General features: G+C 34.2%; 2 protein-coding genes across 6 annotated transcripts in view; one reads left to right on the top strand and one right to left on the bottom strand.

The window, feature by feature from the left end:
• The window catches only part of hpo (hippo), a 25,414-nt gene extending 18,847 nt beyond the window's left edge, over positions 1-6,567 (top strand). For all 5 annotated transcript variants that reach the window (XM_053765720.2, XM_053765692.1, XM_053765700.2 and 2 more), the window contains one exon: positions 1,188-6,567. In XM_053765720.2, coding sequence (XP_053621695.1) covers positions 1,188-1,396 — 209 coding nt within the window. In that variant the 3' untranslated portion in view covers positions 1,397-6,567. The remainder of the gene's footprint in view (positions 1-1,187) is intronic.
• On the bottom strand, positions 6,142-14,958 carry LOC128681793 (uncharacterized). Its single transcript, XM_053765974.1, has 5 exons — positions 14,706-14,958; positions 13,479-13,569; positions 13,220-13,318; positions 12,149-12,289; positions 6,142-10,709 (listed from the first exon to the last, which is right to left on the bottom strand). Exons 1-5 carry the CDS (start codon positions 14,778-14,780, stop codon positions 10,666-10,668), a joined length of 450 nt encoding a protein of 149 aa, XP_053621949.1. The 5' UTR covers positions 14,781-14,958; the 3' UTR covers positions 6,142-10,665.

Raw genomic sequence — 14,958 nt, 5'->3', positions numbered from 1 at the left:
CATTGTAAAATATGTCTATATAAGACGCTTTTAAGCTCACTTTTCAATGAACGTCGTCTTACTGGGTGGAAGCGGCGCGGTTGAAGTGCGCTATGCCCTTTGTAGTAAATAGTGTAAACTTACAATAGAGTTGTACTCGTGTGGAGATAAACTTTAAACGAATTTGTGATCACTGCACGCGGAGAATTCTAACTTCATTCACTAACTTGCCTTAGTTCCGTGACAGTGCCTCTGAATTTCTATAACTCTCTTCTAAACTGTGTAATTTCTATAACAGATTGTATATTCATGTCGATTATGTAACGTATAACTTGATGGACGTATAACATCAATGAAATTTTGTATGCAAACTAATTTATTAATTGAAGTTATATTTTGTTGGTACTTTATTTGTTTATTGTATTATTTGCTACTTTATATTTACTTTATATGTTAATTTCTTATATACTAAGTTATGAATATTCATTTTTTTATTAAATAATTTGGCAACGTAACATGAACATTTAGAAACGGACTTACGTGGCGTGATGCGTTATATTTTTTCTAAATTTATTGTAATTATACGATTTATTATAATTCTTCTAAAATTATTGCATTTTTCTAAGGTTTCGAAAATATTCATAAGCTAGTGGCCTGCGCCGGTCGCTGTACAAGTTGCCGGCGCCGGTGTCGGGTGTGCCTGTCGGCACCAGTATATGACAAAATAAATAGTAAATTGTGGTGTGTGGTAGAATAGGACATGTGAATCCTCCCGTCGATGTCGTGTACGAGGTGATACATAGCCTTGGTAGCTTGACAGGTGACATTAGCATTCCCGAAAACTGTTGACAACTGTCGAATTTTAAAGATTTTAAGATTATTTTTTTATGCTAATCTCGGGTTTCCGGCGTCACAGCTCCCATAGCAACCTGGAACATACATGAGAGAGAAAGACTAATTCTTGCTTAAAATTCCTGATTCGGAAGAGGTAAACCCCAGAAGTGCTGGCTCCATTATATATGTGTAATAGAGGGCACTGGAATTACTAGTAGGTTGTACGTAGTTTACATATGGACATGGGACGTAATGTTGCCTACATTCAATGAACAATCGATATTGAATGAACATATGGAAATTGAGTCCATAAGAGACGGACGTAAATGGAAAAGTCATTTACAGCATTGCATTGTGTGTGTGTGTGTGTGCAGCTGTCGTGCCTGCCGGTGCCGGAGCTGGAGGCGCGCATGGCGGCGCTGGACGCGGAGATGGAGGCGGAGATCGAGCTGCTGCACCAGCGCTACACGCGCAAGCGGCAGCCCATCCTCGACGCCATACACCTCAAGCGCAAACGCCAGCAGAACTTCTAGCTCCACACCACGCTCAACCACGCCTCATCTCACGTTACTCAAAGAAATAATGTTTATTTATTCCATGCTAATAATATATTTTCGACTAAAAATACATTTATACTGCGGCCGCGCCGTCATTATTATCCGTTAATTTTCTTGAGGAAGCAATCATTTCCAAAATCAATCATAGACATTGATCGCAGTAAGATAGTAAAACTGATTCTTGTCTTTGTTAAAATTTGAAAATAAAATACACCTCAAGCGCAAGTGATAGCAGAACTTCTAGCCCCACTGAGAAGAAAACTAACAACACGAATGTGCTAATGTATTTATTCAATTCAAATAATTTCCGACTAATGACGTACTTCCAGTGCTAGCGACAGCAGATCTTCTAGCTGTGCACGAGTGAGAACGACACTTTATCTCACATTACTCAGAGAACTAACGGAGAGTTATTCAATTTCAATAGTTTATTTCCAATTAATGGTAAAGACTTAAGGTCTATACCTGCGCCAGCGCCTGACATTTGAGATTTTATTCCCACTAACATACCACCTACCTCACTTTGGATACCCAGTGGAAGTAATTACAGATGAGTTATAAGTTATCTGTACGTGGCATCGTAGCAGCCAAACGGCTGAACCGATTTTTATCTAGTTTCTTTATTTTATTTGAAATAGTATTTAATCGAGTGTATGTAGATATGTTTGAAAAACGTGCGTTCAGTCGTTTGGAAACCGTTGAACTCGTTGAGACGATGCCAGCAACTTCTGAGTCTGTTTAATTTTTGTATACATAGCAATACTTTATTTTTTAAGACAGAAGAACAAGGATGGAAGAAGAATGCCTCCAAGGAATTAACACTAACATTTATATATTTGTTTGTTGTAACGAGAAGACGTAAACACTCTAGATCCATTCGGTGCTTTTGATTTATTATTGGTGGATATTTTAATTTACTGGAATTTTAGATGAGCTTACATTTTCTGTATTCAATCATTTTCTATGTGCCAAACGGCAATACGGTTCCTATAACAACATTCGCAATACTGGCCTACTTTAAAACATCGGCGTCTGGCATCTGGCATTTTTAATATCTCAAAAATGAGTTTTATAGGTATTTTTATGATAACAATACCTAATGTAATAATAATAACAATTTGGTTAATTTGAAGGTAATGGACAAAATGACTAATCAGATAAACGCGAGTTTTTATTATCGTCTCATCTGTAGGTACATTATAACTTGACACGTTCAAAGTTATCACAAATAATTACTATCGTTTAATTAAAACAGTTGACTATTACAGACCATGGACGTAAATTTGACATAATATTGTTGGCCAAAACTTCGTGCCATGGCGATATATACGTGCTCTTTTGAGCAAAAGATGAATGCAAAGTGGATTATAGTATAATCGAATAGCTTAGGAGCTCATTTAGGAATGAGCGTGAAAATGCGCGTTTTTATGTTAGTCCACTTTGCCAATGGGGCTGTTGACAAGGAGTACATCTCCTATATAGATTAGTTTTAATATAGGTTGTTACTGTAGAGTAATTTAAGTTTAGTTTTAAGGACATTAATACATATCCCTGTAGTGCATTGACGGTGATTCTGGGAGACGGATATGAAATATGATTTAAATTATATAATTTAAGGTACACAATAACAGAAAGAGAGCTTTTATTAGCATCTTACCTTAATGTTTCATCATCATTATTATTATTTCTTCGCCCAGAATTATGACTATATTTTCTCTCTTATAAATCAATGAATTAGCGTGCAATGAAGTAGATTTAGTTCAACATTCAAACAAATTTATACGTAAATGTGTGTATGATGAAAGGAAATATAGTTTTCATCGTCGCGTAGTATCGAATTCATGACAATATAATTTGTAGGTAGGGATCTTATACATTTAAATTAGTCAATTTCAGTTTTTTTACTGGCCCCAGTACACATAGTACCTTATGGTCTTGCAATAAAGTATAAAATTGGTAGCAGACGACCTCGGTGGCGCAGTGGTAAAGTGCTTGCCTCTGAACCGAGAGGTCCCGGGTTCGATCCCCGGTCGGGTCATGATGGAAAATGAACTTTTTCTGTTTGGCCCGTGTCTTGGATGTTTATCTATATATGTATTTGTTATAAAATATAGTATCGTTGAGTTAGTATCCCATAACACAAGTCTCAAACTTACTTTGGGGCTAGCTCAATCTGTGCGATTTGTCCTAATATATTTATTTATTTATTTTGTTTTTCTAGTTACCGTATTTGCAATAGTTCTCACATGTTCCAAACCTGGGTGTCGATTCTGCAAATGTTAAATCAAATAGTGTCTCAATGGATTTTTAATTGTAGATCTTTTCGTACATTACACGCAACTACTAAAACCTATTGATACACCAAGCTATTGTTAGCAGAATCGAATTGGTCTTATGTGTACTGTTGTGTTATGGATATATTTAGTTCCTTATATTTAGATCTCAGTTTATCTCATATTGTTGTATTATAACTAACCTTGTAAGATTTCACTCAATTGTAAATTTCGAATTCTGTAGTGGGTTGTGAGAATGAATTTACGAATTGACCTGTGGCCCTATTATCCTAAATTTTAGGACCTTAAATGATTACAAATTATTTACATATTATTAAATTTCTACGATGGCAAGTATAAAGTCAAATATGCCATATACCTCCATATATTTCATACTTGACACAAATCCTAAGATAAAATTTGAAATCAAAACGAAAGAAGAACTCTGAATTTTGCTTAACAAACTCCTTATAACGTCTACTATTCTGGCTATGTATTTGACATTAGACGTGCAAATAAATGAACATATATTCATCGTTTCATATTATACGACTTAAATGCATTTCTATATGGGCTTGGAAGATTGAAGCAGTTTGGTTTGTGTGTGAATACGCTAAGTGGCTTCGAGAGAGTGACTAAATTTCAGTTTACTTGTCAAAAACGAGTCTGGACCTATCGACATCTCTTTCACACAAATTAATTCGTATACAAGAAGAACGAGAGAGAGGTCTAGGTCAACGTTCGCTCTTGACATTTAATTTAGCATTTAGTAAAATGTATTTTGCTATAGTAAATAGATATTTAGCTTTCCCTCTAAATTGTAAAATATTCAAATATAAAATTTTAGAAGTGCCATTAACTATAACATAATATTTTCGTACTTCAAGCTTTGTAACTTATCGCTCAGTTGTATGAACGGATTTTCGAGTTAATGACACTTACTCTTGCTACTGATGTCAACAGTACGAGAATTGTCGTTAATTTTAAAATATGTTTCTAAAACTGAGCGCAAATCTTTCTTCGTAGGCATTTTAAAGAGATTATATGCGAAATATATTTTAGTTTCGTGCCATGATCGGAAATCTTGTAGCGAGATGTGGTGAGAATATTTTTTTAAGATATTGTAAATTGAAACAAATTGACATCGTATAAAGCCATATTTATTGTAACAAATATTTTTTGTAATTTATTAACAATATAATGGGCTAGCGGCCGTGATGAACCACTGGCTATAACGAAAATGAGGAATCGGCCTATGCGTACATTGGAGTATTTTTCGTTTATAGATATTTCAACTTTTTTTGTGTGCATTGCATTGTTGTATATACGAGTAAAATGAACACAAGGTATAGTAACCATCTTTATTCACAGCGTAATACAAGTTTACACTCTTACCGTAAGAAAATGCGCTTATCGTTTGGCAATGTCAGAATCCAAACAGCATTGTGACACGCATGGTGTATTTTCTCAAATAAAAAGAAATAAAAATACGACAAAACGTGTCGTTTATCAGTTTTGTTACAAAAACAGTGTTTTGTTTTGTTAAACACACAAGGACAAGTTGAAATATCTGTACACATGAACAGGGTAAAAATTAAATGATACGTATAAATTGCTTAGCTACAACGCTTAACGTTACGTCCCTGCTAATTTACAATATTGGAGTGGTATTTATAGAAGTGAAAATTGAGACTGGAGGTAAATTAAGATTAATGGGTGATGTGAAATAATGACTGAACAAGTATTGTTACATCTACCGAATGTAGTCAATAACTTAATTTAGGACATCAACCATCTCGAGTGTATTAGCAAAAATGTCTGAAACGTACTGATCTGACCATATTAGTTTTTCGTTGAAACTACAGCTTCAAGGTTATTTTTTTTACTAGGTCACAAAACACGTGGTAAAGATAAATTAATGCAATTTTTCTTTAATATTATCTTACAAAGTTTATTGTTTTCGTTGTGGTCAATGGTCTGGACCAGATGTTCCTCCAGCACAGGCTTTTAGGGAAATCCAGATTCATTGTAGGATATGATCATATCAGTGCGTTTTCACCTTAGACAAGAGAAAACTATAGATAGTCATATCTTGTATTTCACTCATACAAGAACGAGAAACGTGTGTTAGTAATACATAAGGAGAAACGGGACAGAGCAGTTCAATTTAGGTAACAAGGGTAGCCTGTCGTGTTCTGCCGGATAGTTTCTATCTCATGTGGCTACGCTAACCACTTGTCTATAGTTTTCTTTGTCTTTGATTTTCATCAAAAAGTTGACGTGTTGTTGCCTTGTCGTCGACGTTCGTTAGTTGTTGACGTCAACGCTCTTTGTATTTGTAATAAAGTCCGGTGGCACACGTATGTACTCTGTATAGGATTCGAGCGAAATAGGTGATGGAGTATCCTTTTAGGATGTGATAGATTTGGTCCAAAGATATAGATATAAGTTGTTTTGGTTATATTTTTTAAATGTGTCTTTTAGTTGAGGCATTGTCATATTTTATTTTCAAGCAATTTCTTTTTGTCTTTTAAATATTCTGTCCAAACGAAATCTCTAGAAGAAAAAGATCACAGCCGACTTATACGGCACCGCACCAACCCGACAATTGTTCATAGAAAAGTAAGCTTTGGTGCCTTGTCTGTAGACATGTTATACATTGTCGTGATCTTACAGGGAGCTGTCTACCAACTTGCTAATGTAAAGTGTGTCTACAGTGGACGCCGTAAAGCTCACATTTCAATGAAGATTTTGCAATGTCATTTAAATAATTTCTAATGTTTTGTCTATGGTTTGTACATACGTGTGCCTTCGGAATCCTGTACAGTTTGTTGTAGTGAGCACCGTGGGTAGCCTGTTGACGTGTTGATAGCTGTGCGCATTATATTTTTTGATAGATTCACTGATTAAAACATAAAACTAAAGATTATGTTGTTTGATTCAACAATTCCTAAAATTAATAATTTAAATTTTGACTAGTACAATTTAGGAATTAATTTTCGATTTTGCAATCGATACTTAAGATTTTAGATGAAGTGCTTTAGACGAACTAATGTGTGGACAGTGGGCATAACATTTAATAAAATATTGCCATAAAAAACCTGATTTATGTAAATACAGAAGATAAAGACCAAGAAAATACAATTTGGCTTTGAAATTGAAATGCACTGAAATTTATTGAAATGAGGTATATATTTTCAGCAATATCTGTCATTTCCCAACAAGATATCGCTACTTAAGACCGGTGCAGACCGAATACGTATCGCGTTTATTGTACGGAATTATGGCATTATGTATCCGTGTACGCATGCGTTACAAAGTAAACGCATCAGGTTTGCACCTGCCTTTAACATTAGAAGCGAATAAGTAAAATTATCGCTACAAAGACAATGCAAAATACCTATAAGGTAGATATCAATATAATTTGATTAATACGAATAATGCTGTTACTTGTGTCTACAGATCACAGCCTTGTCAGGTAGAACGATTTCGATCTAGACAAAAGCATACATTAGGTTGTGGATTCTATTAACTTACCATTACATATTAAGGCACACTAGCGCAACCGACACATTTTTTATTTTTGGCCAAGGTGAAAATGTGATGGCGCTAGTGTGCGCGTACATATCTCAATGGTTTACATTGAAAATCGGTTATGATTTGACGTTAGCAGAATATGCACCTTGATTCTATGATGTTTGGTATACGTTTTTGATACTACAAATATATTACACAACTACCATTATGTGATTTCTAAATATACACAACAATTGGTTCGACAACCAATCAAAACAGAATCACATGGCTACCAGCTAGACGGAACGTATTTTAATTTATATCCACACAAAATCTAAATCGTTCGAAGGGGAGCAGACACAGTATCATATATACATAAAATTATCTTGTGTTGACACAAATTGTGTTCGAAACATTTACTTATGATTTACTCTAGTATATACTTGCTATTGAGGAATATACATGATGTTTAAATTTAGAGACCTAGTCCCGAGGCGTAGTATTGAATTAAAACAGTGCAATATACACCAAACATTGGTTTTTAACCATGTTACAAATATATTTACAATGCTACGAATCATTACTAGTGAATATTTAAAATTAAACCTATCAGAATTGTAGATTCCATAAACTTTACCATCTATACAATTCTAAAACGTATACAAGTATAAAAAGGAACAAAAATACGCATTCAGCATTATTTTACCGCTAACCGTACAGCGCGAATATACAGGAATTTCCACGCGAGCGAAGCCGCGGGACAACTATAAATGATATAGGTGCACTTCATGCGATGAGCTAAAAATAATACCTTTTAAATTCATACTATATATTGGTTAGTGATAAAATAATACAGAAAGGCAACGCGTGATACTAGATAATCTACTAACAGAATGCAGTTTCACAGCTAAACTATATAAATAAATACATCTTTGGAATGGAAAATAATCTTAGAAATACTTTAAATACCTGTTTTAAAGAGTTTATTATCCTAAGATTCGATCACAGTGGAATCTGGCAACGTCGTCGCTGCCGTTACAAATTAAAAAAAATATGTTTAACGTTTTTATTATAAGATAAAGTCATGGGCATTATTTATCTATAATTTTGACATAGCGATAACATGGCAATCTTAGAAACGAATGGACAATACTCAACGGTCAACAGAAGCACTTAGTTTGTGTTTGGATATTTGATTACCATAAAAAGTAAATAAACTTACAGTCAACCGCATATTAATTACCCTGCATGGATTATCATGTGGTAGCTTGATATTGACTGTACAAGCTATCGCTAATATATTTATGCTCATTATGTACAATATTAATTTATTAAGCTTAGATGCCTATATCATATTTGAGATATAAAAGTAGGATCATTTTTTTTATTTTATTTTGTTCTAAGTGTGTCCGTATATGAGATTTTGAACTGTTTTTATACAAATTCCAGATCTATTAAAATACTTTGCCTATATACAGATAGATTTACAAACATACCTGCAAATATTTTCATTATTATCATAATTAAGGCCGTTATACTATTTAATGAAGTAAATGCATGTTTCTTTTAAAATTCTTCAATGGATGAATAAGGCGTGGGACAAAATATAAATTAGAAAAAATCTACAATAATAGTAAATATAACCAATCCGCATTGAGCCCGTGTGGTGGGTCATGACCCATCTTCCTTATCCGTCCACAAAGAAGGCCAGTGCCCCAGCAGTTGGGACAGTAATATAGCTGATGATGAAGATGTGTACCATTTAATAAGTCACTAAAATAAAAGTCACTTCATTGTCTTTAGCCTATTAAATCCCCGCCAATAAATTTTGCGTCAGGTCACGCGAATCAGATCAATGGTCTAGCCTTCCTGTCATTATTCAGTTAGTGTATTGGGAGCGCATGGTTATCGCCCGACACATACTAAACATTTTTTTATATATGGTAAATGGTATATAATATATAAAGCCGAAAATGGTAAATAGGGTATCGTATCCACATTCTCAGAAAAATATTTCCATGTGGAAAAAACGTCACAATAGGGAGTTTTGTAGTTTGTTGTTTACGTTTTTCAATTAATGAAATAAATCATTATTGATGTTAATAATTTAAAAGAAAATCGTAAGTATCGCGATGTATGGTATGGTATGAGTATTTTATTTATTTAATTTTTTACTATTATTTGTTCACACGCTGCTGCATTTTAGAGTAATCTCGAAAAGCGGTTTTACCAATGATGGTCAAACAACATGCAGTGCGAAGAGTTGAGGAAAAAATAGGCAAGTGGACCCTGGAATTTTAAATGTTAGAAAGATATATAATATATATAATACAACGAAAAATTTTAATTTAAAACTTCAAATTATAATATCTGTCTACGCCAGTACACCACAACACTAGGCACGTCGCGCCCGCGACCCCTCGCGCACCAGCCAATGGCTATCGAACACGATAATTTAAATTTGATTCCTGCGCGCGCACTACAAATCTAGTTTTTTCTATTGTTTATTCCTGTGATTTCGATCTCTGTTTTCCGATCTACCAATTTATAAGAACAAAGGAAAATATAATTATCTAATTCTTAGTTCCAAGTATTTTATTTTAACTACCTATTAGTTCCGTAACGAACAATGCGAGTTGTACATAGTACGACTATGTAATATATATTCAAATATCAGTTACTCGCTATTATAATTTAAAGTTGTTATATTAAAATGTTTTGTTGTATTATATATATTATATATCATTGTAACAATTAAAATTGCCTAAAATTCGTCTTACCATGCAATAAAAAAATTGTGAGGTCATTCACCCCACGCCTTACTGTACATTCGGCTGTAATATGCACATATTGCTTCGATAAACGCCACATATTTACACAACTAACAAACAAGCATACGACCCGCTGATAGAAATTGGTGTTTTTACAACACCACTTTCAGTTTACAGTATACTGACATCGGCACAACGATTTACCCCCATAGACATCCAACTTAATATAAACTTGTCTGTACGTACAGAAAGAAATATCAACTTTTTTTATAGCTCAGTGGGCAACGAGTATGAGTGTTGACTGATGGTAAACAAACACCTCATGAACACTAGAAACCTAATAAAAGTCACCGCGTTGCCGACATAATAACCAGCTCAAAATCATTGCAAAATAGGTGTTATCACCACTGCATAAGGTCCATGGTGAGTATCTTGTTGTGCAGTTGACTGTCCGCTCTTTACTTAATGTATGCTACACACTATCGCCGAACTCGGACGCATGCCGGCGCGAATGCGTGAACATTGCGTAGTTAGTATGAGTGATTTTATTTACCGCAATGTAAAATCAGCAATGTATTACGTGTCCGACAAAGTTTGGCGAACTGTTCGCGGATAGTGTGGAGCCGGCATAACATTACGAGGGTTCAGTATGTCTTAGCTGACGCGCGCCGCCGCTGGACTGCCAAGAACCAGGGTTTCCTCGCAGGAACAAATTGAGAACATTTTCAACATGTGTTAGTGTCTGAGAATCATCTGGCAGTAGAGGAAGCTGTCCAGCACTGTGAAGTTAGAAATTAATTGTTTATTTATTTATTTATTTATTTATTTATTAACACACAAAACAGATTACAATACAATAATTGATAAATAATTACAAATATAATAATACAACAATTATTGTTGATAACTACGTAAAATAATGAAGTTTCGTTTGTAGAAATATAACAATATAGCCTTTTCTCGCAGTTTCGCCATCTTTTTTGCGTGATGCGCGAACACACATACTGACAGACAAAAATTCTAAAAAGAAAATGTTTTGGCTTCCATTTGTCCCATAGAGACATATTTATTTTTCCCTATAATTATTTTTATGCACAGACATAGAGGATAGTAAAGAATGGGAATATATATGTCATTATGGAGAAGTACAGTTTTATTATATTCTTCATAGGTGTGATATATATTGTAGTGTGGGTATACGCTAAAAACTGTCATTTGTCACTTGTTTTTAAGATCAGTCTGCAAATAAACGAATAGCGGTTACTCGTGTGTTTCACTGCTCGTCCTGCCTACCCAAATATTTGTTAATAGGGTCGTGGTTATTACGTGGAATGAAAAACACAAAAACTTTCTTGGCATTAGTAATGGAGTGGTTTGCCATTGCCTTCTCCATTTCACACACAAGTTAATAAGAATCAGCCAGTGTGCAGGTTTCGTCAGGATGTTTTCCTTTACCGGAAGCAAGTGATGGTCGATGAAAACTACTACACATGAGTCGGATTGGTATACAAACTCATGTGGCACGAGTAGGATTCGAACCTGGGACCTTTCGATCCATTGGCGGGCGTCTTAACCATTACACCACCACCGCTTCCACAGTTTTATTATATGTATGTATAAATGTATAAAAAGTTATATAAAACTATTTTGCATGCCGAAAACGTGTATACTGTGACTTCACAGATGATTTTAAAAACCAATTTTATTGTCATCCAAATTTGCCAGCTGTGATAGTACACGCCAATCGCAATTCCAGATTTTATCATATCTTTTTTTAATGTTATTAATTTTAATAAAATTAATTTTATAATTTTCTTTTCTTTTCATTAATATCGATACTGTATGTAACTAGTGGTTTGATTCAATATAAAATATGATAGTTATTGATTAGTTTAGGTTTACTGGCTTAAGACGCACTATTGAATATATAATAAGTAGGCCATTGGCTCTGCTTACACCGTAATGGTTTAAGACGTAACAAGTAGTCTATATGTAGTATTGAATATGTACTGGTAAATGTGCAGGTAAATAAAGTTAAAGAGCTTTATGTACCTGAACTTCACGCAAGTGGCGCTAGACTCAAAGTAAATATTATCGCATAAAAAAATAACTGATAAAACTACATGGGACCTTTGACCCTCAGCGCATGACCACGAACTCGCACACAAACAGTCATGTTGTAGCCCGATGGTGAGACAGACATACAGACACTACTCACAATACTGCGCCGCGCTGACCAGCAACTCGTACAACTGCACCGGGCCCTTGCCCTTCAGCACGATCTCGCACACAAATACGTAGATCACACGACTCGTCTCGAACAGGGAGTCTAGGAGTAGCCATGTCGTGATGTTCCGGCCTGATGGATAGACATATCATTAGTTCAATAAATAAATATATAAGGACAATTCACACAGATTGAGCTAGCCCCAAAGTAAATTCGAGACTTGTGTTATGGGATACTAACTCAACGATACTATATTTTGTAACATATACATGTATAGATAAACATCCAAGACATGGGCCAATGAGAAAAAGATCATTTTCCATCATGACCCGACCGGGGATTGAACCCGGGACCTCTCGGTTCAGAGGCAAGCACTTTACCACTTCGCCACCGAGGTTGTGTTTGAAAATCGAGTCAAAAAATAATATTTCGAAAATTTCATTAATTTAGTAAGAAATAATATTATAAGCATAACCTGTAGGTACGTTATGTACTTACTACACAAAAATCAAACAATTTACTCTACAAATTGTCATTTTTGTTAAACTAATCCTCGTGTGTACTAAGCAGTGGTGGTGTAGTGGTTAAGACGCCCGCTTGTGGATCGAAAGTTACCAGGTTCGAATCCTACTCGTGCCACATGAGTTTGTTTGTATAAACATCGTGAAGGAAAACCTGCACATTGGTTGATTATTATTAACTTGTGTGTGAAATGGAGAAGGCAATGGCAAACCACTCCAATAATAATGCCAAGAAAGTTGTTGTGTGTAATTCATTCCACGTAATGACCACGACCCTCAGCCATGAGGTATACGACTCTGGCCAGCGCTAAAAATAAACTTTAAAATTTTGAAGATTCGGCTGTCATTTTAGAACTGGCTGCCTGTCTGATGGCAACCCTCTTTGGGAAAGCTGTTGTTATCATTCAGTTGCAAGACTATGTGTCCCTTAGTCGCTTCATATGACATCCAGGGAAGGATATGGAACTCAAAATTGTTCCTCTAGGTTAGTGTAGATTACAAAAGTACAAGTTAAATATACAAAATATAAAATAGTTTAGACCTGCATTCTGCATAGCACTGCGGTGCATCACTACGCATGAGTTTAGGAAGCCAATTCCACTGGTCACTATCATCATCCCAGATATGAAATAATGAATACCTGAAAAAACTTACAAGTTAATTTATTTCAATCTCATACTTAAAGTTTGGTCTATTCAACTACTTACACTTTTTAATATTTGGTATTTGGTTGAATTGTATGCAGTAACCAAATAAGTATTAACAAAATCTCTAGGTTTGCCTATACAATAAAATCTTACCTATATCACTGCCAGCTATAGGATCTAGGTAGAAAAACTCTGGATATAATAAACGGAGCAGAGCAAACACAAATGCAGTTGTTGCTGATATCTGAAAATTATTAATTAAATACATAATCAGGTACAAATAAACATTTTTACTCTATACTTCTATTGATTGTGTCTTTGTAATGAATACTTAAAATTAACTTAAAACCTAAGTTGTATTTGTTGTAATTTGGCACAGAGATAGATTAGACCTTCAGGGCTACCTATATTTACTGTGGTCACTATGGACAAATTTTCCAAACTTTGTTCACAGTAAATAATAAGTAGATGGCTGAATTAAAAACTTAGTTATGATTTCATTACGATTTCTCCTGAATTTCAGGATATAATTATTATTATCCCATATTTATTTGTATGTTCTTCCTAAATAATTTTACTTGGTACTAGCAGTTGTCTGCAGCTGAGTTAGATGTGTTTGTTATACACAAACTTACACCTCCCATTTCCGGTTTCTGGGTTAGAAATTTTTAAAAATATAGCCTATTAAATAGATTTTAAACTAATATGCAAATAAAATTTCATCCTGTTTTGCTATGAAAGTGTGACACACATACTTTCCCATTTATAATATTTTAGTTCCTAAAATGATTATTTGAAATTAAAAAAAAAAAATAGTTGACAATTATATTTTATAAAAACACATAAGTAATGAAGAGAGCCCTAGTTACTTAGTTTGTAAATACTTTACAACATAAATAAACAGAAGCTAGCTTCAATCATATCTAACTCAAACATAATTAATATTTATTATAGTAATATACCAAATTAAACATTATACTAATAGTCTAACAATTAATATGAATTAGTATCACTATCTAAGCTAGGTAATAAAATTGTATTTGTACGTCATTTTCACAGATTTAAATATTTTTTTATGGTTTCATTAAAGAATAAAATTTTTTAACTGAAAACTGATTTACTCACTTATTTACCTACTTTTTATTTGTAGAAAAGTTTTATTATCTTAGCCACCTTGCGCATTATTTTCTAATGCTAAACTGTGTCTAGTTAATTAGTTTTGGGTAAGGTAAGATATGAAAAAAAGTGATGGTAATTCTTTTATATGTGTCATAATAATCATAGGAGCCACCCAGTCTGAGTTTTTACACATTTCAAGACTAGTTTCCGGGTGTTTATTACGAAAACAATATGCCATTACTATGTTTACATATTACTTACGGAGAAAACGAGGGCCACCACACGCACATACACTTTCAAGTCGATTGAAGGCATTGTCTTGGATTGTGTGGACATCTAGATGTCGTTACAAAAATGCCACAACAATAATGCTTAGTAAATTAGGCCCACATGAGGTCTCATTGATGAAAAGCACAAATTTGCCAAGATTTCGGCTAAAATCAATACCTTCAAATTCTTTCACATCTGTATTTACGCGCTACAAGATTTCTGCATACTGCAATCAAATAAAGGA

This window comes from Plodia interpunctella, chromosome 2 (genome assembly GCF_027563975.2).
Source record: "Plodia interpunctella isolate USDA-ARS_2022_Savannah chromosome 2, ilPloInte3.2, whole genome shotgun sequence".
In the NCBI taxonomy this organism is placed as follows: Eukaryota; Metazoa; Arthropoda; class Insecta; order Lepidoptera; family Pyralidae; genus Plodia; species Plodia interpunctella.
This window is presented reverse-complemented; position numbering and strand designations above follow the sequence as displayed.